The sequence below is a fragment of the Mustela erminea genome, chromosome 7, assembly GCF_009829155.1.
Source record: "Mustela erminea isolate mMusErm1 chromosome 7, mMusErm1.Pri, whole genome shotgun sequence".
NCBI classification, from domain to species: Eukaryota; Metazoa; Chordata; class Mammalia; order Carnivora; family Mustelidae; genus Mustela; species Mustela erminea.
This window is the reverse complement of record NC_045620.1, coordinates 18367357-18392499: the sequence shown is the minus strand read 5'-3', so window position 1 is coordinate 18392499 and position 25143 is coordinate 18367357. Positions and strand designations below refer to the sequence as shown.

At 39.8% G+C, this 25143-nt stretch overlaps 1 protein-coding gene across 1 annotated transcript in view; it reads left to right on the top strand.

Moving 5' to 3' along the window:
- The window catches only part of TOP1 (DNA topoisomerase I), a 96367-nt gene that overhangs the window by 48469 nt on the left and 22755 nt on the right, over nucleotides 1-25143 (top strand). The window contains exons 5-13 of the mRNA XM_032350668.1: nucleotides 1221-1276; nucleotides 4245-4340; nucleotides 5295-5370; nucleotides 9210-9322; nucleotides 16576-16691; nucleotides 21030-21151; nucleotides 22048-22170; nucleotides 24435-24622; nucleotides 24901-25045. Of these exons, the coding sequence (XP_032206559.1) occupies nucleotides 1221-1276; nucleotides 4245-4340; nucleotides 5295-5370; nucleotides 9210-9322; nucleotides 16576-16691; nucleotides 21030-21151; nucleotides 22048-22170; nucleotides 24435-24622; nucleotides 24901-25045 (1035 nt within the window). The remainder of the gene's footprint in view (nucleotides 1-1220; nucleotides 1277-4244; nucleotides 4341-5294; nucleotides 5371-9209; nucleotides 9323-16575; nucleotides 16692-21029; nucleotides 21152-22047; nucleotides 22171-24434; nucleotides 24623-24900; nucleotides 25046-25143) is intronic.

Sequence of the window (25143 nt, the reverse complement as noted above, 5' to 3'; positions counted from 1 at the left end):
AGGAGTCTGATACGGGACTCGATCCCAGGACCCTGAGATCATGACCCGAGCCGAAGGCAGCAGCTTAACTGACTGAGCCACCCAGGCGTCCCAGGCCTGTGTGATTCTTGATCTAGGGTCATGCGTTTGAGCCCCCTGTTGGGTGTGGAGATTGCTTACATAAATTTAAAAAAAAAATTTTTTTTTTTTAAGATTTTATTTTTATTTATTTGACAGAGAGCGAGCGATCATAAGTAGGTAGAGAGGTAGGCGTGGGGGTTGGGGGGGGACAGGCTCCCTCCTGAGCAGAGAGCCCGATGCGGGGCTCGATCCCAGGACCCTGAGATCCTGATCTGAACCGAAGGCAGAGGCTTAACCAACTGAGCCACCCAGGCGCCCCAATAAAAACTTAAAAAAAATTTTTTTAATTTAAGTAAAAATAAAATAAAAATAAAAAATGTTTTTATTTTAGTTTCTGTTTGGAAAAAAGTAATTTTGGTACTTGGTAAATTCAGGCAATATGAAATAGGGAATGTAATGAAAATGACACCTTCCTTAGGGCACCTTGGTGGCTCAGTTAAGCATCTGACTCTTGATCTCAGCGCAGGTCTTAATCTCAGGGTTGTAAGTTAAAAAAAGAAAAGAAAAGAAAATTACACCTTTCTTTCACCCCCTTGCTCATTGTCCTTTATCTTTCTCTTTCTGGAGGCAGCTCTATACTATTTTTTTTTAATTCTAGAGATACCATATTTGTGTGTGTGCATGTGTGCATACATATGTGTGTGTATCCTTTTGTATGTCTGAAGATTTTTGAAAGACCAAGTGTGTCTGGAAAAGGAGGGGAAATGTGAATTTACTTTGCCTAAATCAGAGAAGGCAGGAAACAGACTGTTGCATTTTGTTTTGTTCTGTTTTTTATTTTCTCTGCACTGCCAAGGACAAATCCTTGAGAGAGAGTATATTTATTGAGGAAGGGGTACCCGCCATCATTTAAAAGTTAAAAAGCTGCCATTTTGAGGGGAAACATTTCTCAGTAAATTGGGTAATTCACCCTGAACTATAAAAAAAAACAGTCTTAGGAAAATGTCAAGACCTTTGCTTCACCTGTTCAGTTTTGCTAATAATGAGTGAGTCTGCAATCCAAGATGCTTCAAGAATTGAGGCCAAATGTTCTCAAATAAGAAAGAGGCTTTTTCAAATTTAGCCTCTTCAAGGTACTAATCAGTTACTATTATTTTCAGGTTAGAGCCTCTGGGGATGCAAAAATAAAAAAGGAGAAAGAAAATGGCTTCTCTAGGTAAGACTTTTCTGGTACCTTGGCTGCTCTCTTGGCCAGCTCCTCATGTTGTAGTGTTGTCTGAACTTACCTAAAATGTACTGACCTGGCCACCTCTAGGTTTCCAAGGAGATTGACAGTGAGAGGATTTGTTGTAAGCTAATTTGAGTTCTCTGAAGTGTCATTTAGTGAAATTGACCCCATTTTCCAGAAGGCTGTTTTGAGTGGAGGAGATTAACAGAAATTTCTAAAAATTCAGATACAATGTACATACCAGAAATTTCACCCTTTAAAACTATACAGTTTATTGGTTTTTAGTGGATTCACAAGGTTGTACAACCTCCCCCTACCCCACTATCTTAATTTCAGAACATTTACATCTCCCCAAAGGAAACATCATATTCAGTCAGTAGTAATTATGGAGTTTCCTGAAAAACCCTACTCTGAATTCCTCGTTAGTAATACAGTAGTCCTCCTCCCATCTGCCCTCTGCCCCCGACCTTAATCCACAGTTTTGATTTAGCAATGGTCAGCCATGGCCAGGAAGTAGGTGATCCTCATTCTGACATTGTCAGAAGGCCATTAGTACCCTAATGCTATGCCACATTGCCTGTGTCATTCACCTCACTTCATCTTATGACATAGGCATTTATTATATATCATCACAAGAAGGAGGATTAGTACAGTATAATAAGATACTTAGAGAAAGAGATCATGTTCTCATAAATTTTATTACAGCGTATTATTATTGTTTTGTTTTTATTATTAATCTCTTGCTGTGCCTAATTTGTAAATTAAACTTTAACCATAAGCATGTATGTATAGGAGTAATTGTGGTGTGTCTATATAGGGTTTAGTACTTATCATAGTTTCAGACCTCCACTGGAGGTCTTGGAATATATTCCCTGCGAAAGGAAGTGGACGGCTGTATTCTAAGGCTCATCTCTAGTTTATAGAACTATGCCTACTTGGTCTACATTTTAAGGATAGATGTAGAGTTGAGTAGAAATATATTATCTCTTTTCAAGAAGAGGAAAATGCATACAATCTGAGGTTGGTTTTTCTGTACTATTTTTGCCATTTTGATTGTTTTCCTCATCTGCCTCAACTACCTAAAAAAAAAAAAAAAAACTCCAGCTTTAAAAATAAGTTTATGGTCATATATTCTTACTTGCTCCATTGAATGACAGAATGGATTTTCTAGGAATTGTTGGAAGGGTTTGCATATTGACTAGAACAGAGTGTTGGGAGGTTTTGCTTCCTTGAAACTCTGACCTTTCAGTTTCATCTGGGAACATTATTGAAAATTCTGCCATCTACTCGGAGTCCCTTGACTGGGAGAAGTAGGTGCCCTCTTCAGGCATGTTTTGTAACTGTTCTAGGAATGTGGAATAATACAATTCAAGAAGCATTAGAGCTGAAAACTATCCTAGGTGTTCTGATTTCTTAGATAAAGTGATTACAGCGTGGCTGTTTTCCGCCAAAAGACCACCTAGGACTTTTATAAACTAACACTAAGGTGTGACTAGACTCTCTGGACTTGGTGTGTAGTCCAGGATTCAGTTTCATACTTCCCATGTTAGAAGATCAGGAACACCGTTTTCCAGGCCATGGCCTCTGTGTTCACCTTGCTGGACTGCTTGCTAGCTTGCATGTTTGTCTTTGTAGACCATCCAGATGCTTTACTGGGTGGAGCACAGTTTTCTGATAAATTGTCTTAGAAGTTCTTGCTTCAGGCCTAGTAACCCTTCCCACATGTTGTTAACTTCATCCATGACAGTACTAAGATCTAGCGTTTACTTAACTGGTTGAGTCAGTAGCAGTTTTCTTTCCTTCTGGTGCAAAGCATTCGGAAATGACTCTTGACTATGTTAGTGATTTCTATGGTGAGGGGAAGCAGCTATAGAGATTGGCATTTGAGGAATGTGCAGAAATAAGGAAGAAAAGCTAATCTCTTTAAACATTCAGATTCTGTCATGCAGAGGGATCCAGTATGCTTGGGGAGTTTGCAGGGTGGTAGCATTGAAACCCCACGAATATCTTGACCCTGGCAGCTAAATCTGGATGTTTCTCCCTTGGACCCCTTAGAGGTGGATGGTTTGTTGGGTGGTGGTCTCTGTACTGAGTTATTTAGCTTCATATATGCTTCTTCTGGCCATCAACAGTGAGAGGTTCTGCCTAGATGTGTTGGGCTAAGGAACATCTCAAGGCTGTGGTGATTGCTGGCGCCATGGGTTTTTGTTTTTGTCCTCCTCCCTCCCCCAAATTGTTCCTTCCTCTTTCTGGTTCAAAATAGTTGTCTAACAGAATCATCTTTTTACATTCAGAAGGCAAAAAGTCTTAACAAAAGTAGGACAAGGCACTCTTCCGTGTATAAAGTAAGTAAACCAAGGGAGGAAGTTGAACAATGACTAGAATTTGGTTTGGAATGGCTTTAGTTTGTTCACAGCCTCTTCTCTCATTTAGCACATGCCCTTCTTTTGTTGTAATGTCAGCTTAGTTATTTTCCCATATAACTAATATTGGAACTTTAAGGTTCAAGTTTGGGAAATAAATTTTTATTCCCTTCCTGTAAAAGCTATATTCAGCTTTTGGAGTACTAGAATAACCAGTTTGGATCATTGCAGGATTTAGATACATAGTAGATCCCTCCTGCAAGGTGAGGGAACAATTTAAGTTTGTTCCTGTTGTGGTTTGGGTCATGCTGGCAAAGGCAGCTAAGATGCAATAGAAAAGAATACTGACTTAGATTCTGATCCCAGAACTTGATATTGCCTGTTCATCTGTAAAGTGAGGACAGTGCTACCTACTTCACAGGGTTGTAGTGAGATACTAAGTGAAAACAAGTGCTTACAGGAAACCTTTACAACATATACAAATGCATGTTGTTAATCCTTACATTAGCTACTTCTCATCGAGGTGATTTGTTCCTACTGATTATTTAACATAATGTAGACATTCTCAGACTTAATAGTTTTTTTTTCTTTAGTCCACCACGAATTAAAGATGAACCTGAAGATGATGGCTATTTTGCTCCTCCTAAAGAGGATATAAAGCCATTAAAGAGACCTCGAGAAGAGGATGAGTGAGTATTTTTTTATTCTTTATTTTTTGAAAACAAAAAGCATTTGTTTAAAGGAGAAATGTGATATAGGTCTCTCCAGTCACAGAAAAACTATTAATTGACTTTAGTCATTTGGAATTTGTGATTAATGGACTGGGCAACTTATTTATCTTTGAATTATGAGATGCAGGATTTGCTAAGCAAATAAGTAGTGTATCTATGGAAAATACATATTTTTATTATTTTTTCATATTAAAAAGGTAATGCTTGTTTAGTATATGAATTTCAAATAATACAGAATTGATAAAGAATATTTAAATTACTTAAGTTGCCCTTAATTTATTATTTCCTGCCACAGATAATTTTTCACTGTTAAAGCAATTTTCCCTAGGATCTGTACCGGTCAGTGAATTCTAAGTGATGTTTCAGTGTATAGTTAATAAAATTGCTCTTAAAACAGTTATTTGAGGCTTATGTGTACCTCTTTCTTAGATTCCGTGAGGTTAAGTTCCATTCCTTATGTTCAGTCTTTTATAGCTTATTATGCTTCAGAAATCTACAGAGGATTTGTGGTACAAAGTGGACAGAAAGGGAGGAGAGAAATACTCGGTGAACTCATTTGTATTAATTTAGAATGTATATAGTATTTCTTTCCTCTCCTTTCCAGCCAGATACTGCCTTGTGGTAGCCATTGTTGCCCTGGGCATTTGGTGTCTGTTTCCATAGGTAGCCCTTCACTCCCTTCTCTTTCAGGCCTATGTGTAGTATAAATTGTTTTGTTCTGTGTAGGACTGTAACTGTTGGTCCTTGGTCAGGCCTTCTTTCTTCATTCCTGTTCTGACTGTAGAATGTCCAGCTAAGAATAGTTACACCTGCATTGAAAGCCTCCAAGAGGAGTTTAGAGGTCCTAATGCTGTTGGTGAGAACTACCATGTCAAAGTTGTGTTAATTGCATATTCATGTTCCCCTTTGTAGTGCTGATTATAAACCTAAGAAAATCAAAACAGAAGATATCAAGAAGGAGAAGAAACGAAAACTGGAGGAAGAAGAGGTTAGTAAAAGAAACTGTGGCCCTTGGAGGCTTGGGTTTGGAGTAGGGAGTTTTTCATAAAACAACTTTTGAATGCAGATGAATTTTAGGGAATGTATTGGTCTGTGGTAGAGGAAACACTGAGAAAAACTCATATATGTGTAATGGTGGCCGTGGTACTGTGAGTTTTAAGATCTCTCTTAGGCTTTCAAGGTGTCTGCCCGTAGTGCTGCTGCCAGCTGATGTTTTTGGAGAAACTGCACTATCTTCATACACGCAGAGGGAGTGTTAACAAATCATACTTAGGCTTTCGATCTCAAAGAGTTTTCCTTAAGATTGTTTTTTAGCACTCTCATACCTAACCTTGCTCATCACTTACTCCGGGTAACTCTGTGTGTTTAAAGGCCTTTAATTGGGTGCCCCTTGGACATATGATGAAACCCAAGCTCTTTACCACAGCTCCTCCCAATCTGACCCCTGCATCTGGTGCCTGCTTTCATCTTTTTTGCCTCTTCTCTAATTTAGCTGGTTCCAGCCACACTGGCCTCCTTTGTTTCTTTTCCACACTGGATTCTTTTGTGCTTCAGAGCTTGATGGAGCACATGCTGTTCCCTGTCTGGAACACACATGGTCTTCCTCCCTCCTTCTCCTGCCTTATCACCTTCCTTAAAATCTCAGCTCAACTTAATTACGTAGGCTTGTGGCCAATTTAAAAATACTTTAATATGGTTCCTTTTGACACTTCTTGTTTCTTGTACTAAAGAGTTGTTAGCAAGTAATTCAAGAGAGGGATGTCAGAAGTTCACAGGAGTCTTAATCTTACACTCTCCTAAGAGAAGGGGTTGAGTGAGTTCTTAGCTCTTACACTGCATTTGTGGTTAGCCGCAGTCATGGGCAGAATGGATTCACAAGTATTAAGTCAGTTGCTTATGGAAGTATGAGCAGTAAAGATAGTGATAGTAGGGGAGCAGTGAGTTTTAAGAGTGTAATCTATTGTAGTAGTAAGAATGATAATAAAAATAAAATGTAATAGATGCTTACAATGAGCCAAACACTATTAATGCTTTATATTTTTTATATTCATTTCAATTTAATCTTTACAATAGACATTATGAGGTAAATATTGCTACTATCTATTCTCTGAGGTATAGAGGCTGAGATCATTTGCCCGAAGTCACACAGCTACTCAGTAGTTAAGTAAGGATTTGATCCCATGCACTCTGTTTCCAGAACCAGTGCACTAACCACCATGTTATTCTGTCTCCGGTGTGACTTTGCTGATTCTTTAAAGCCACAGGAATTAAGAAGGGTCTTTAATGAAATCACATTAAGAATATTAACAAAGGGGTCCCTGGGTGGCACAGTCAGTTGAGTGGCTGCCTTCGGCTCAGGTTATGACCCCAGGGTCCTGCAATCAAGCCCCATGTTGGCCTCCCTGCTCAGCAGGGAGCCTGCTTCTCCTTCTCTCTCTGCTATTCCCCCTGCTTGTGCTTTCTCACTCTTAAATAAATAAAATCTTTAAAAAAATATTAATGAGTAGGTGAGCCATAGAGAGATGATCAGGTGCTAGGTTTAGAGAACTGTGGTTTTTCTAACAACAGGTCTGCTTTTGGCTGTCAGGTTTATGAGCACCAACTCAAGGAGTGAAGAGTCAAATGTTGAGGGATTATGGCAGTCACTGCACTTTTATGTAGATGATCAGTATAGACTAGTTGGTGAAGAAGTGTAAAACTTTAGCCTTCCATGCTTTCTATATTGCCTTTAGGCCTTCGTTGAGTTGTTGAATAATAACCTTTCTGTGAATTTGGAAGGAGTTAGTAATAACTATTTTAAACCATTTGGAAAAAAGGACACTTGAGGGATGCCTGGGTGGCTCAGTTGGTTGGACGACTGCCTTCGGCTCAGGTCATGATCCCAGAGTCCCGGGATTGAGTCCCGCATCGGGCTCCCAGCTCCATGGGGAGTCTGCTTCTCCCTCTGACCATCTCCTCACTCATGTTCCCTCTCAGTGTCTCTCTCTCAAATAAATAAATAAAATCTTTAAAAAAAAAAAAAAAAAAACCACTTGACTTTTTTTTTTTTTTTAATCTTTTCAGTAGCCTTCTCCCTGCAGGGGGAAAAAAATGCAGGTTGAAAGACTTAGAATTAATACACAGTCTTCTTATGGCTGGGACCCCAGATGGCAGGAACAGTCCTGAAACCTCGTTCACTGGTTGTGGTTTTTTTCATTTCTGGGAATTGTTCTGAAGTTTCTCAGTGACTGATTATCCCATTTTGAGGCTTGAAAACATAAAGTGTAGCCAGTAGTTTCCTGATGGGACCATCTGTATGCGTGTTCAGAAGCTGTTCAGAGAATGTCTTTAACTGAAAATCAGTTCCCTTTCCTGTGCTGTGTTTCAGGCAAAATAGTAAACATTATCTGAATTAATATGATCCTCTAGTACTTCTCCCCAAAATACTTATATATTGTAGTTCTCTATTCCTATTTTAAAATATGTCTAGTGTTTGTAGTCTTTCCCTTCCTCCTGTCCCAAAAATCATTTCCTTTAAAATCCGGAGTTTATCTTGATTGCTATCCTATCATGTAGTCCTAGAATGTTTTTATATTCCAGTCATTCCCATGAGACACGCTGTGATTTTTCTGGTAAACCTGGGCTCTCATCATGGTCAGTAGCAACTATATGACCTTGCCATTCCAGGGTTTTCCTTGATTATAACTGGGTATGTCAAGTCAAATGGTCTGTAAAGGTCTTTCAAGCTCTGCCATTCTGTAATTGATTTTAAGGTGACTCAAAACTGCTTTTCAGGGGCGCCTGGGTGGCTCAGTGGGTTGGGCTGCTGCCTTTGGCTCGGGTCATGATCTCAGGGTCCTGGGATCGAGTCCCGCATCGGGCTCTCTGCTCAGCAGGGAGCCTGCTTCCCTCTCTCTCTCTCTGCCTGCCTCTCCGTCTACTTGTGATTTCTCTCTGTCAAATAAATAAATAAAAAATCTTAAAAAAAAAACACACACACACACACAAAAACTGCTTTTCATAGCTATATAAAACTCGTTGAATAAAGATCTTAGATAGATAAGACAAAGGAAAATATTCTTAAAAGAATATTCTTAAAAGAGTTTAGATCCTGTGGAGCAGGACCCCACTTGTCAAATTGCACATTTTTGTCTGGATGTTTGTGTTTTGAGACTTATTTCCTGTTGTTACCAAATTATATTTGTTTATATTTGTGCCACAGTGACAGTTCATGTGAGGTCATAGTTCAAAGAAGAGCTGTAGAGAAATCCTTTCATAGGAATTGGTTATTATTTTAGAACCCCTTAACACTTGTTTACTGCTTCCTGACTTTGTGTATGCAAGCAACAGTGATAAGGTGGTGTTCTCCCACAGCCCCTCTCAGATTCAATCAGGAATTTCCTTTCAAGTTATATATTATTTAAATACAGTATCTCCTATTCCCGTTATTGGATGGTGTTTGAGGAGGATTTTGAAGATGGTGTCTGAAGATGAGTAGAATTTGAAAACAGGTGGGGATAATAACTGGGATGACTCTCCGTGGCAGTGCTTTCCCAAGCATTCCTCTGAGGGTAAAAAAAATACAGAATTTCCCAGGCTCTTGCCATGCAAAATGAGTGTTTTTAACTACTTTCTCAGGTAATCATTTGTCAAGGAGTTTGGGGAAATACTGCCCTAGAGAAAGAGACCAATAAATTTTCACTCTATCAAATTTGAGAGCATTAGATTTTAAGAACTCCAGTTTTAATATTCTGTGATTCCAGTTTTACGTCTTAATGGTTCTTCAAAACTACTTTTAAAATGTGGCTGGTACTTACTTAAGTGCTTTCTTACCATGTTTCTTTGTAGGATGGTAAATTGAAAAAACCCAAGAATAAAGATAAAGATAAAGATAAAAAAGTTCCTGAACCAGATAGCAAGAAAAAGAAACCGAAGAAAGAAGAGGAGCAGAAGTGGAAATGGTAACATCGCAGCACTGGATTACAATGTCAGCTCTCGGATTCCACAGCCTAATTAAGCAACTGTGTTACTAAAATTTAATAGCCTGATGTTTGGAGGAGGAGGGAAGTACTTTAAAAAAACTCCAGATATCAACCTTCTGAAATAAGTTTTCCAGATCCTAGTGAGAAGGCTAACTAGCTTTCAGCTTATTGAATCTAAAAACGAGGTTCCACCCTGTTGAACAGAATGAACTATGAAAGTAGACTGTGTGTAGGGATTTGGCATATGAAGAAAGTTGCATTTAAAATGATAGGAAAAACAGTAGCCAAACTATGGAAGGAACCTAGATGTCCATCAGTAGATGAATGGATAAAGAAGATGTAGGGGTGTGTGTGTATGTGTCTGTGTCATCATATATATATATATATATATATATATAGCAGGGCAGGGGGTCTAGGTGAGTAGGGAGGGAGCGAATGAAACAAGATGGGACCGGGGAGAGAGACAAACCATAAGAGACTCTTAATCTCAGGAAACACACTGAGGGTTGCTGGGGGGTTGGGGGGGCACGGGATGGCTGGGTTATGGACATTGGGGAGGGCATGTGCTATGGTGAGTGCTATGAATTGTGTAAGACTGCTAATTCATTGACCTGGACCCCTGAAGCAAATAATACATTATATGTTAATAAAAAAATAAAATGGGAGGGACACAGTTTTTAAAATGATAGGGAAAAGATGGAGTATTTTATAAATCATGTTCCGGAAACTACCTATTCATTTAAAAAAAAAAAAAAAAAAAAAACCTCCACAAGAAAATCTCGATAAATATTTTTAAATTGTAGAGTAATGAAGATCTCTTGAGGAAGGACATACCACCAGAGCCATAAGGAAAAGGTTTACAACATTGATAAATCAAAATTAAAATGTTGGTAATAAAAAAAAAGAAATTAAAATGTTGTATATGGCAAACAAACTCATGCCATTAAAAGGACAAACCATAAGTGACTCTTAATCTCACAAAACAAACTGAGGGTTGCTGGGGGAAGGGGGGTTGGGAGAAGGGGGTGGGGTTATGGACACTGGGGAGGGTATGTGCTTTGGTGAGTGCTGTGAAGTGTGTAAACCTGGCGATTCACAGACCTGTACCCCTGGGGATAAAAATATATGTTTATAAAAAATAAAAAATTAATTTAAAAAAGGGGGGAGAATATTTATACTACAAAGGGCTAAGATTCTTAATGTGAAAAAGCTCTTTTTAAAATGAAGGAAACAGTCGTAGAAAAGTGATCACTAAACATCTTAAAATATGGGCAAAGAAAAATTCCAAGAAAATGATGAATGATGAATCTTTTTGAATGATGAATCTCTAATTAGGAAACATTAATGAATATCAGAATATCTAGGATTGTGTCTGAGAAAACAGGTGGCCTCACTGGGAGTAAAGATTCAGTCTTTTCTAGAGGAGAATAGCAATAGCAGGTTACTTTTGAGATGTGTGTTTAGGTGGGAAATTTGATTTTTTTATTTAACAAATTTTGGTGTTTGGAATTGTGAAATTGAGGGTTTTTTTTTTTTTTTTAAGATTTTATTCATTTATTTGACAGAGATCACAGGTAGGCAGAGAGAGAGGGGGAAGCAGGCTCCCCACGGAGCAGAGAGCCCGATGCGGGGCTCAATCCCAGGACTGAGATCATGACCTGAGCTGAAGGCAGAGGCTTTAACCCACTGAGCCACCCAGGCGCCCCGAAATTAAGTATTTTTAATACTGGTACTTCTTAAAACTTTGTATGATTTAACTACTCTACTAATTATACATGATTTGTAGTTGTGTTGAAGAGAGTCAAATGATCCAGAGATGTGTAAGTTAGAAAAAAATAATTTCTTTCCCTGATTCCCATTTTTCCTTTCTCAGCTTTGAGGTAACCACTTTTCATAGTTTGTTATGTAGTGTTCCAGACCCATTTGTATGTGTTTACTCTATGGCTCTTATCATTTAGAATAGTAATCTCCCTAGCACAGCACGCCTAAGGCAAAGGGAGAGATAAGTGTGACCAGGGAGGTGTCTGAGAGCAGCAGAGCTATAGTGGCAGAAATGCCCAGCACAGCTGTGTAATTGGCATTGTTGGTGTGAACATATAAGGGGTTAAAATGAAAGTGTGGAAAAGAAAAATCACAGAGCAAAGGAATTCTGGGCCTTTCCAAAGCCAGAACCGGGAAACAAAAGGATAAGTGTGGTTTTTTTTTTTTTTTATTCTTTTTTTCCCTCTCCTTTTTTTCTTTGGAACTGATCAAAGTTTTTCAGAGAAAGATATTCACCTTTATTATTATTTTTTTAAGATTTTATTTATTTATTTGTCAGAGAGACAGAGCGAGTATAGGCAGGCAGAGTGGCAAGGAGAGGCAGAGGGAGAAGCAGGCTCCCTGTGGAGCAAGGAGCCCGATGCAAGACTTGATCACAGGACGCTGGGATCATGACTGAGCCGAAGGCAGCCACTTAATCAACTGAGCCACCCAGGCATCCCAAATATTCATCTTTATTAAAAACAATTTTTAGGGTGCCTGGGTGGCTCAGTTGGTTAAGCCGCTGCCTTCGACTCAGGTCATGATCCCGGAGTGCCGGGATTGAGTCCCACATCAGGCTCCTGGCTCCTCAGGGTGTCTGCTTTTCCCTCTGACCTTCTCCTCTCTCATGGTCTCCCTTATTCTCTCTCTCAAATAAATAAAATCTTTAAAAACATTTTTCTTTAAAAAATATTTTTTTTTATTTGTAGAGAGAGAGGCAGGGGCGAGGGAGGGAGAGAATCTCAAGCAGGCCCCCACTGAGCAGAGCCTGACACGAGGCCCTATCTCACAACCCTGAGATTGTGGCCTAAACTGAAATCAAGAAGTCACATACTCAACCAACTGAGCCACACAGGCACCCCTAAAACAGTTTTTGATGATAAAATGAAATACCCCCTGACCTTTTTTTTTTAAGATCTTATTTATTTATTTGACAGATCACAAGTAGGCAGAGAGGCAGGCAGAGAGGAGGAAGCAGTCTCCCTGCTGAGCAGAGAGCCGGAGGCAGGGCTTGATCCCAGCACCCTGGGATCTTGACCTGAGCCAAAGGCAGAGGATTTAACCCACTGAGCCACCCAAGCGACCCCCTTTTTTTGAGAAATAAAGAAGGGAAGAGCAAAACCAGAAGGCGAGAGAGAATCTTTTTTTTTTTTAATTTATTTTTAATTTATTTTCAGCATAACAGTATTCATTGTTTTTTTACCACACCCAGTGCTCCATGCAATCGTGCCCTCTCTAATACCCGCCACCTGGTTCCCCCAACCTCCCACCCCACCACCACTTAAAAACCCCTCAGATTGTTTTTCAGTCCATAGTCTCTCATGGTTCACCTCCCCTTCCAATTTCCCCCAACTCCCTTCTCCTAACTCCCCGTGTCCACCATGCTATTTGTTATGCTCCACAAATAAGTGAAACCATATGATAATTGACTCTCTCTGCTTGACTTATTTCACTCAGCATAATCTCCTCCAGTCTCGTCCATGTTGCTACAAAAGATGGGTATTCGTCCTTTCTGATGGAGGCATAATACTCCATACTGTATATGGACCACATCTTCCTTATCCATTCGTCCGTTGAAGGGCATCTTGGTTCTTTCCACAGTTTGGCAACTGTGGCCATTGCTGCTATAAACATTGGGGTACAGATGGCCCTTCTTTTCACTACATCTGTATCTTTGGGGTAAATACCCAGTAGTGCAATTGCAGGGTCATAGGGAAGCTCTATTTTTAATTTCTTGAGGAATCTCCACACTGTTCTCCAAAGAGGCTGCACCAATTTGCATTCCCACCAACAGTGAGAATCTTAAGCAGGTTCCATGCCCAGCAAGGAGCCTGTCATGGGGCTCCATCTCATGACCCTGAGATCCTGACCTTAAGCCAAAATCAAGATGCTTAACTGACTGAGCCACCTAGCCACCCTAAGATAAAATGAAACAATTATGGAAATTAGGGGTTGTTAGGAGTTACGAGAATGGTGGGTTAGTAATTCATTAGTCTTTTATAAGTCAGAGTTCTATTGTGGGTGCTCAATAAGTGTTCATTGAATGAACAAGATCATTTCCTTGTCATCACTAGCTCCCTACTGTCTTCCCCCTTCCTTTGGAGCCTTGGCTCTCCTTGGATTCTGTAGCAGATACACTCTTACCGAGGTCTTGCCTTGTATGGAATTAAATACTCTGAAAGGGCCTAAAAACCTAATTTTGCTTCTGTGGTTGAAATCCTTATCAGTGTTGCCACACATTAATTCTGAGAGACCTTAACCTTTGATTTTTATTTTATTTTGGTTTAAGTGGGATTGGTTAGTCTTCAAGTAAAGATGATTGGTATGCGGGTAAGCAGTCTTTTTTTTCTACAGCCTCCAGTGCATGCCGTCCTTAAGTCTGATTGTTAAATTTTGTGCTTTCCTTAAGCACATTGCTTGATGGCACACTGTAAGTTTTGTAAGTAGAAAACAAAAATTATCAGCCTCTTAGCTGATAGCTTGCCCTTTCTTCCCATCATGGTAGGCTGCCTGCTGTACTCTGAAATCAGTGGTCCAGTTCTCAGTGACTGCCACTGAGCAGATACCAGCTTTTTTTCATTATTCCTCTTGCTCTCCCACTGAAAGACATACTTCATCAGTTTGGCAAACATGCAGACTTTTTGCTTTCTCCAAAGTCTAAAGATTTGTTAATGTTGCCAAAAAGAAACCGGCAAAACTTTGATCTTTATCTCTTCTTTGGTAATTGTGAAGAAGGGAAAATGGTTCAGATCCCCTCTGGGTTTCTTTATTGTATCACATTTTCCCCATAGAGACAATGTTACAAGTGGTGCTGGTATCCTCAGGCCTGTGGGAAAACTTAATTAACTGAGATCCCCCTGTATTTAAGGGTTACCCATTATAGGTGTGCTGGGAGGTTCAGGTCTGCCTTGAGTTAAATATACTTTTTTTTTTTTTTTAATCAGGGCTGACCTGTTAGAAGTCCCGTGTTTGTTCTTCACAAAAAAGACCTAGAAATTGGGAAATTCCTTGCTGGTGTTAGGTGACTTTTAACTAGAGGTTTCAGTTTTTTTTAGCAAAGGCAAAATGCTGTTAGGAGTTAAGGTTATAATGTAAGGAATTAGTGTTCAAAGACCAGGACTCACAAATAAAGTCAGTCATAGTGCTAAGGTATTTATGGGATATGGATTGATCCTCTTCTCAAACCAGAGAAACTGTCCTTGATTCCACCTTCCCCTTTTCAAGTCTGTTTTACTGTTTTACTGTCAAATGCATAACTGCCTTGAATTCATAAGCCTGTTGTAGAGGAGTCATTTTGATGTCTGAGTGCTTGTTTTTCTTTTTTTTTTTAAATTTCTTTTTTTTTTTAATTTTAAAGATTTTTATTTATTTATTTGGTAGAGAGAGTATAAGGTAAGGGGCCAAATTCATTCTTCTGCCAGTTTCTTCTTCATTCATCGAGTTTTCCCAACACCATTTGTTGGAGAGATTTCCTTGCTCCATTGAATGCTCTTGGATCCTTGTCAAAAATCACTTGACCGTCTGTGTTGACTTTGATTTTTTAGTGGTGCTCTTATTATAGCAGTTTGATATGTATAATTTTTATTTAATGTTTCTAAACTTTGTTTAAAACATTGGAGTTAGAAAAAAATGCTGGAGTTAAAAGATGATCAGAAGTAATAGAATATGCATAATTAGCCTTTATAAGGATTCTGTAGAACTTTAGGGCTTTTAGTTTTAAAGTAGAAATAGTGAAGATTAAAATCTGAAGTTTTTTGTTTGTTTTTAAAGAATTTATTTGACAGACAGCGATCACAACTAGGCAGAGAGGAGGAAGCAGGCTCCGTGCTAAGCAGAGACCCCAATGTAGGACTCAGTCCCGGGACCCTGGGATCATGACCTGAGCCGAAGGCAGAGGCTTTAACCCACTGAGCCACCCAGACACCCCCAAAATCTGTGAAGTTTTAAAATATTCCATCTGTTAAGACAACTGACTGTCTCAAACAAAATGGTGGTGATGGTGAGAAGCTATGTCTAATTCCAAAAAAGGACAGACTTAGAGACATCAGCCAGTTGCAGTGCATGATCCTAAATTGTATTCTGGCCTATAAAACACATTTTGGGGACGCCTGGGTGGCTCAGTCAGTTAAGCCACTGCCTTCGACTCAGGTCATGATCAGAGTCCTGGGATCGAGTCCTGGATCGGGCTCCTTGCTCAGCGGGGAGCCTCCTTTTCTCTCCACCTCTGCCTGCTACTCTGCCTGCTTGTGCACAGGTGTGCATGCGCTTGCTCTCTCTCTCTCTCTGACAAATAAATAAATGAAATCTTTTTAAAAATTTTGAATATAATTGGGAAGTTTTTAGTATGGTCTAGGTATTAGATGCTAATTTTGTTAGATGTGATAATAGTATTGTGGTTTTGTGACAGCCTTATTTTTATGGAAATGTTTGCTAACTATTTAGAGGTGAGGTGTCATATCTGCAAAGTACATTGCTGAAAATGGTTCAGCAGAAGATAGGAAACTTAGCATAATATTAATAGTTGTTGAATGTAAGTGATGGGTATATGGTATTCCTTTTATATTTGTTTTTCTGTATGTCTAACCATTTTTAAAGTAAAAAGGCTTTTTATTTCGTCTTTATTTTTTAGTTTTTTGGTGAAAAGGTTTTTTAAAAGCTGTTTCCACTAAACTTTACATTCACTTATCAGGGTCTCCTATACAGCTCTAGCTAACCCATAAATACCTTGACCTCAGTATACCCCAACCAAACTATTATTTCCCAGTCTTCTGTTGTATTATGTACTTTCTTACAGAGTTGTTTTTCCCTCTACCTTCACCTGCCACCTCCTTCCCAGGAGGCCTTTTTCTGTGTATCAACAGCTAAGTAATACCTCTGCTATGTGTACCACTGTGGTAAAACAACTGTTTGCATTTCCATATCCTCCAGTTGCCAAGCTCCTTGAGTGGGGATCCCTTGTACTCAGTCTTAAAACTGAACTGTTGAGCTGTGTTTTCCTGTGTTCACCTGAGTATTTCACTGTATTTGTTGTGAGTGCTGGCTTTTTCAAAGTGAAGAATAATGGTTATATTGATCCAGGCCTTGAATGCGGGGCCCAAAGTTATCCTTGAGCATCAATCAATTGAGCAGATTAGTTATTTGGGCTTTTATTAGGTGATAATTTCTGTATTAGGTGATCACTAAATGAGGTTATGCTCTGTCGTTTAAAGGTGGGAAGAAGAGCGCTACCCTGAAGGAATCAAGTGGAAATTCCTGGAACATAAAGGCCCTGTATTTGCTCCACCATATGAGCCGCTTCCAGAGAGTGTCAAGTTTTACTATGATGGTGAGTTCGAAGGTTGCCTAATTCTTGGCCACGGAAAGAGTCTGCTTCTATTTAGGAATAGAAAATGAGAAGGACCTTGTGCTATATAATCCTTTTTGCTTATTTCATTTTGTTTTATTGTCCTTGTGTGGTTTGGGGGAAGGGTCTTACTTAAATCCTAAAGGCCCATTTGGTGATGAAGAAGTGCCTTGAGAAAGAGGCTGTTAATGTCTCAACTACGTGGTCCCCAAAATGTCGATCTACATAGGTCACAGCACTTGATCCCCAAAGTTAAATGTTTTTATCTGAACTTCATTTGTGAGGAGCTGCTCTTTATAAGAGTTATTAGAAAAGCTGTACTTGTATGGTAGTATTTTACTTTAGTGATACAGTGTAAGCTGACAAGCTCTTCATGATGACAAAATAGTACTAGTATTTGGTTGAAGATTAATTAGCCATCAGCCTCTAGGTAGGGCTGGTAAGTGTCTGTCATTAACTATATATGTAGCACAACACTATGCCGTTATGTGCAGTCAAATTTTATGAGCTGCTGTGAAGAAGTGCTCTGCCTGGTTCTCTTAGAACACTCAGAATTGTCCATTAACTACCATTGGTATTTCTGTCCTTGAGTAGAAGAATTTAAGAGTCTGTCTAATACCAGCTACCATTGGTATTTCTGTCCTTGAGTAGAAGAATTTAAGAGTCTGTCTTTGGGGGGAAAAAAAGAGTCTGTCTCTGACACTCCTTCTGTTTGCAGTGTAGCACTATGTGTAGCACTATGCAGATGGGAATGCTCAACGGACTTCCTTCATTCCAAGAGTTCTATCCAGAAGGGGCTAGAACATTTTCCCCTCAAACCCGTATGTGCTTAAGATTCACCAGGTAGATCTGGGCTCATTTAATAGATGTAGAATAATAGTGTTGGGTGCTTTTAAACAAAGTGGTCTGCTGACCAAACTTTGAGAAATACTGGGCAGGAAAACTGCTGGGAGAGGCATCAGTGGTCAGCAGTTGAGAGTTCTGGTGCATCTCTTTGTCCACTAGCAGGGACCTTACGGCCACAGATACTTACAGATAAAGGTAGTAGTTTATACTGGAAGGCTGGGTGTTGCAAGGGGACATGTCAGACTTGCCAAGCTGGAATTCATTTTTTAAAACACAGTTTATTCAGTGTCCCTGTGTTACACATTAAGACCCAGCAGTGGACAATATTGACTAATCCCTGATCATGTGTCCTCAGTGACAAATGCTTACATCAGATAAACATTCTGACTAAAGTTTACCAGAGCACACAGGACAGAAATCTATTAGCTCTTATAGTTGGTCATTCCTGGAGATGCTCAAATATGACTCCACAGCCAAACTCCGATGCGGAAAAAGAGCCTAGAACCTTGAAGAAGACAATCCTGAAAATCGGTGTATTCTGTAGCTCAAGTCTGGTCTTACCAAGAGCTTTAGAAAGCTCAACTAGTAAAGCCCCACTTTGAGATTCAGAGTGAGTTGAAAGAAAGCTAGATTCTGTATCTCTGGGTTCTCTCTCTCTCTCTCTATCCCTCTCTCTGTTTTTTTTTGTTTTTTTTTTTTTTTTTTTTTTTTTTTTTGATTTTTATTTGCTTTAGAGTGAGAGAAGAGGAAAGGGGCAAAGAGTCCCTGGCAAACTTCACACTGAGTGCAGAGTCTGATGCAGGGCTCAGTTCTCATGACTCTGAGACCACGATCTGGGCTGAAACGGAGAGTCAGACACCTAACCAACTGAGCCACCCAGGTGTCCCCGGGTTTCTCTTTTCTTTTTTTCTTTTTCTTTTTAAGATTTTATTTATTTATTTGACAGAGATCACGAATAGGCAGAGAAGCAGGCAGAGAGAGAGGGGGAAGCAGGCTCCCTGCTGAGCAGAGAGCCCGATGCGGGGCTTGATCCCAGGCCGAAGGCAGAGGCTTTAACCCACTGAGCCACCCAGGCGCCCGGGTTTCTCTTTTCAAGACGAGAAGCCAAGGCCTGAACCCCAGGCATCACTGGTCACTGTGGTCCCTTCGTCCATTCCTGCCCAGTCCTCCATTATAGGAACTCCAGCTATATCATTTTCTCATTTGGATTTCTGGCTGGGATTTCTTCCCTTTTGATTGTAAACTCCCACTCTGTAATAAGTCAGGATGTTGTATTAGAATTATTAGTCCGAATCAATAACTGTAGTCCTGCCTATTCTCTAGGGAAGAGAGTTCTCAGACTCCTTTGGACCTGCCAGGGAGGTAGGGCATAGGCCGGCTGAAGCAGTGACTTGCCTTTGCTGAGAACCTCTAGTTTTCAGCTCTGACTCAGCAGTTTCTTCTTCCTGGAGCTCAGCCTTTTCCACAAAGTGCTCCCACTGCCAGGAACCTTCAAGTCATCCTCCCACCACTCTGCTGCTGGGGAGCTGTCATTTCCTCTTTTGAAGGCTCATCTAAAACTGGCATCAAAGTTTCTTCCTCTGTCAGTACAGAATTCAGTAACATTGCCCAAAGAGTCTCCATTTTTTTGTTTTTCAAATATGTGTGGATACCAATTTATGCCAAACAGACCCAAGAACGGTTTAATTATTTCTTGCCTTTTGTTTCATTTATTTTTAGTCATTTAAATGTTTTCCTTTATATTAGAAGCATGTTACAACTTTACTGGCAACTTTAGTCCAGACCTGAGTTGGGGAGATCCAAAGAAGTGCAGGAAGCCCTTGAAAGCTAATAACCCTATCCCTCCCTCAAGTGTCTTCTTGGAAAGGCAGGAGCTTATGGGGTGGTTTGAAAGGGGAAAGTGGTGCCACCTGTTGGCCATTTGGGTTACGGATTTCAAGCAGGTTCTTGTCTGTCCTGACAATTTCAATTTTGTGCCACAGTTCCTTTCATCCCTGCAATTACGGATGATACCTTCCCAACCATCATAAAATGAGGTGTCTTCTGAGGTTGGAAATGAGTGGATTTCTGGTTAAGTTTTAGTTTTCTATAATGAAAGTGAAAATCCTTGTGAATCATTAGTACCTATATAATAGGCAGTGGAATGGTGTTTAACCTCATTTTAGGAACAAATTATTGTGCCGTGGATTAGTTCCGTATAGTGTTGCAAAATTGGAGAGTCAAGGAAAAAAAAATGGAAATTGGCCCTAAGAGTACTTGTTAAAAATACTGTATTTGAAAAGTAGATTAAACTCCCCAAGTACTTTCCTTTATTGCTTTATTACTTGTTAGGTATACACAAAACCCCTAGGCCTCCTTCAGATTTATTTTACAAGTTAGCAGTTTTTATTGTGTAACATCAGGATTCCTTTAGAACAGCTTTTATTGACACGTCCACACTACTAAGAACCCCAGTCATCCCTCATGCTCTGAATAAGTCTTACTTCCCTGAAAGAGGCAACCGCATAGTGCCTGTGTTCCAGAGCAATCATCTCAAACTCTACTATGCACCCGGGCCACCAGGAGGTCTCTTAAAATGCACTTGCTGAATCTGTAGCTCTGGGGTGGGGCCTGAGAGTCTGCATTTTTCTTTCTTTCTTTCTTTTTTTTAAGATTTATTTGTTCGTTCATTTATTTGAGAGACTGAGAGCATGGTGGGGAGGGGCAGTGGCAAGTCTTAAGCAGACTTCCTGCTGAGCATGGAGCCGAAGGCAGGACTTGTTCTCATGACCCAGAGATCACGACCTGAGCTGAAACTGAGAGTCACATGCAGTACTCAGGTGCCCCAGAGACTTGCATTTCTAACAGAACTCCCACGTGATGCCAGTGCTGCTGGTCTGTGAACCACACTTTGAGTACAGAGGTTTTAGAGGAAGGTCTTACTTAGATTTTCTTATGTGGGATATCTGGGCTTGCCTGCTATGGATCTATATTATTTTATTCATATTCCACCCACCTAACTTTAAAGAAGAAAGATGCCTATTTCTTTTCCCCACAATTCCTTTCTTCCACTCCCTGCCCTATCCCTTCCTCCCCTTCTTGAACAGAGGCTGCTTAGCTTAGCAGTGGCAGGAGTCCCTCTGAGGATTTGATTTTTAAAAACCATTGAAGAGGTGTAAAGGACCCTGCTTGCTGAAAGGAAAAGGAAGAGTGGCTGGGCCTCCCCCAGCTCATCCCTGTCCTGAGCAGGCACCTGGGAACAGTTTACTGGCATAGTCTCCAGAGAATGACCCAGGTAAATATCTGCTAAAGAGAAGGAGAATTTACAACTAGATATAAATCAGTGTATTGTCGTTGTTGTTGTTGTTACCATGTGTCACCAGACCTTTGTATACCTTGGGAAGGTAAACCATCAGAAGACTTCTTCAGAGTTCAGTATTTATACAGAAAACATGAATTATACACCTCAGTTTTTGGAACCGCTTTTTCCTCTAGGTAAAGTCATGAAGCTGAGCCCCAAAGCAGAAGAAGTGGCTACCTTCTTTGCAAAAATGCTCGACCATGAATATACTACTAAGGAAATATTTAGGAAAAATTTCTTTAAAGACTGGAGAAAGGTATTGTAGCCCATGTATTAATATCCTAGCACCTTGTAGAAATATTAATCAAGTACTACATAAACTGTAACTTTACAGAAAATTGTGTGGTATAAAATTTGAGCTTTATGAATTTTATTATATTTTAATATTTTCTTTTTTCCCTATTCATTCATTATATAGGGTTTCTATCCAACAAGAATACTTAATATTTCTTTCCTCTCATACTCATATGGCTGTAGGAGGGAGTTTAGTAGACCAAACAAAAAAACCTCAGGAGAAAGTTTATCTCTGCAGGAGTGCCTGTCCTCTGTCTGCTATTGCAAAGAAAGATGTTAATGTGATGTTCCATTCTCTTTTGATTCTTTCTTACTTCCTTTTGGTACTTTCTGCTCTTGATACCACATTTCCTGCATCTGTCTAGGTGATTTTAAACAATCTCATTCTCAATTTGGATTATGTGGACAGAGGCTGAGCTGAAGCTTACATTCTGAATAGCTCTGGAAATAACATTTAATAAGTGAGTAGAGCAGGGATAATGTTTCTAAGAGAGAATGAGTATGGAGATAGTTCTCTCATTACTAAAGCAAATGATATCTATTCATGTTTCTCCAACTGGGATACATATGCTTGCAGACATAGCAGGGTGTAAGGAGCCCAAGAAATTACATAAGAGTTCTGTAACCTTCTTCAAGGAAAAAATCACCTACAGCATCTTTCTGTTTAATAGAATAGAACAAAGTAATAAGGTTATGTTTCTTTTTTTCAAAACTCATGAAATTAGACTACCTCTCTAGACACCTTCAGCTGAAAAAAGTGGTGCTTTGCTGTAATCACAAAGAAACCTATGGGGTAAATGGTGTATTTACCTTCTGCTTCTGTCTCCCCCACTTTTTTTTTTTTTTTTTTTGGACTAGGAAATGACTAATGAAGAGAAGAATATTATCACCAACCTAAGCAAATGTGATTTTACCCAGATGAGCCAGTATTTCAAAGCCCAGTCAGAAGCTCGGAAACAGATGAGCAAGGAAGAGAAACTGGTACTACGGAATTTCTTAAACCTCTGGAGAACTTTGGAATAATGTTCATCTAATTTTCTTCTTGGTTCTTAAAATACAGATATGACTTTAGTAATTTCAGATGGCTCTGTACTAAGCTTTAGGACGCTTGGCCTAATGTTTAAGTTTTCTTAAGGGTTTTACATAGACTGAAGATTGTGAATAATAGGCACTTTATTTAATGGCTCAATGTAAGAACCTGGTGCTTTTGTGACCTAAAATCCACTCAGTTAACTCTAGTAATACTGTATTTAAGGATGGGCAGACCTGCACAGTGGCTCCTGAATTTTAGGGTTTTAAGACAGCTACAGTAATACTGCCTGTGTACGTTCCTGTTCGTTCTGTTTTACCCTGGAATCTAGCCATGCACGTCCATCTCCATCCCAGAAGGATCTTTCCAGTCTCTGGTGGGATATCATTTTTTTTCTAGAGTACCTGTAGGCAAACTGTATAGGCTGCCTATTTTTATTAACAAGTTTTATTGGAACACGACCGCATCTACTTGTTTACATATAATCTGTGGCTGCTTTCCTGTGACAGTGGCAGGGTTGAGTAGTTTCAAAAAGAGACTATATAGCCTTCAAATTTTTCTGTTGAGAAAGGTTTTCTTTTTCTGTTGACAGAAGGTTTGCCAACCCTTGATCTAGAGAAATCAGGCTAGAGTTCCTTTGTCTTGTCTGCCGTTTCTTCCCAAGCTGGAGGTCCAGAAATTACAGATTTTAAGGAATTTCAAAACTTTATGGTTTCAGTATTTTAAAGGACTTACACATTTATACAATGTAGGCATTTGTGATTTTTTTTAAAGATTTTATTTATTTATTTGACAGAGAGAGAGAGATCACAAGCAGGCAGAGACAGAGAGGGAAGCAGGCTCCCTGCCAAGCAGAGAGCCTGATGTGGGGCTCGATCCCAGGACCCTGAGATCATGACCTGAGTCGAAGGCAGAGGCTTTAACCCACTGAGCCGCCCAGGTGTCCATAGGCATTTGTATTTATTATCTAATTCATTGTTTGATAGTGCCTATTTGACCTTTAGTTTAAAAACTATGAATTATTATAAGAATGATAATTGCTTCAGACTTTTCAGCTCAGTTTAGTCTTCTCGATATTCCAGATTAGTGAAACTTGGTTTATTCTTTACTTCAGGGGTGTTTTAAAACTTAAAACTGCTTTGGAGCTTTGTTCTTGCAAATAGTGATCCAAAGATAGGGAGGTTTCACAAGTATCACCTTGTCAGAGCCCTGGCCAAGGACACCTGCTGCCAACAAGTTCTGAATCTCTTCCCACCGACAAGGCAGCAGGACTTAGTAAGTTGAATTTCTAAGTATAATGTGAAGATAGAGTCAGCAGAGGGCTCGGAGGCTCCATGTTCCACTCTCACACTCCTTTTTTGGAGCAAGGATCATAAAGTATGCAATGTATGTCCCCATATACCTAGGAGAAAGAATCTGTGACAGGTATGTGTGAGCCTGAAAAACCTGAAATGCTGTTCAACTAAATGTGTCTGGAACGTATTAGAAAACATGGAGATGTTTTTTGTGAGGCCTATCTATCATAGACTCTTCCCGATCTGCCATTTTGACACTGCTCAACAAAATGATGTTAGTTTTTAAAGTTATATTTAAAAATACCTAAGTAACATGTTCTCACACATAAATCCTTTAAAATAAGAAAATCAGTTTTAGGGACGCCTGGGTAGCTCAGTCGTTAGGCATCTGCCTTCTGCTCAGGTCATGATCCCAGGGTCCTGGAATTGAACCCAGCGTCGGGGTCCCTGCCCGGTGGGGAGCCTGCTTCTCCCTCTCCCTCTCCCGCTGCTTGTGTTCCCTCTCTCACTGTGTCTTTCTTTGTTAAATAAATAAAATCTTGAAAAAAATTTTTTAAAAAGAAATCTCTTTTGAATCTGTAGTTGGAATCAGTCCTCAAAGGTAGATATTTTGGGGAATTTTACTGTACTTAAAAGTTTGAAAACTGTATTATCCTTACTTGCATTCATATCACTTTTTAAAAATTTTTTTAAAAAATATTTTGTTTAATCCCTGCACCCAGTGTGGGGCTCAAACTCATGACCCTGGGATGAAGAGTCATATGCTCTTCCTACTGAGCCAGCCAGGCAGCCATATTTGCATTTATTTGTTAGTGATTTTTAGACTTTCTCTACCTCAAACTATTCTCAAATAAGAGATAAAATAAGAATAGGGAACAGCAATTTGAGCCCATTTTGATTACTTCCTTGCTGTGTTCCAGAAAATCAAAGAGGAGAATGAAAAATTACTGAAAGAATATGGCTTCTGTATTATGGATAACCACAGAGAGAGGATTGCCAACTTCAAGATAGAACCTCCTGGGCTTTTCCGTGGCCGTGGCAACCACCCCAAGATGGGCATGCTGAAGAGACGGATCATGCCAGAAGATATCATCATCAACTGTAGCAAGTGAGTGCAGTTCATTGTTTGGGCCAGAAATCAAGGTGAGGGGGTCCTTTGTTCCTGGGAGTACTTTGCTGGGATTCTTTCTAGGCTGCACAGAACTGTTGGGAACAACATGGTATCTCCATGTACGGATCTCCAAGTACTTCGCAGTTACTGACTGGTGATGTGGAGGAAACATGGAAGTAGATGCTCAGCAGAATTGTCCACTTTAGGTTACGAAAGGTCAGACTGTCCCTGGCTTCTTCTCATTTCACGTCCCTCCCGCTTTGTTATTTTCACAGAGATGCCAAGGTTCCTTCTCCTCCTACAGGACATAAATGGAAAGAGGTCCGACATGATAACAAGGTTACTTGGCTGGTCTCCTGGACAGAGAACATCCAAGGTTCCATTAAATACATCATGTTAAACCCCAGTTCACGAATCAAGGTAAGGGGTAGCTAGGAGCTACACCAGTTAGTGGGGCTGATCTTTTTTTGTTGAAATGTAGTGTTCTTGGTCTCCAGAATCACTGTGACAAATTACAA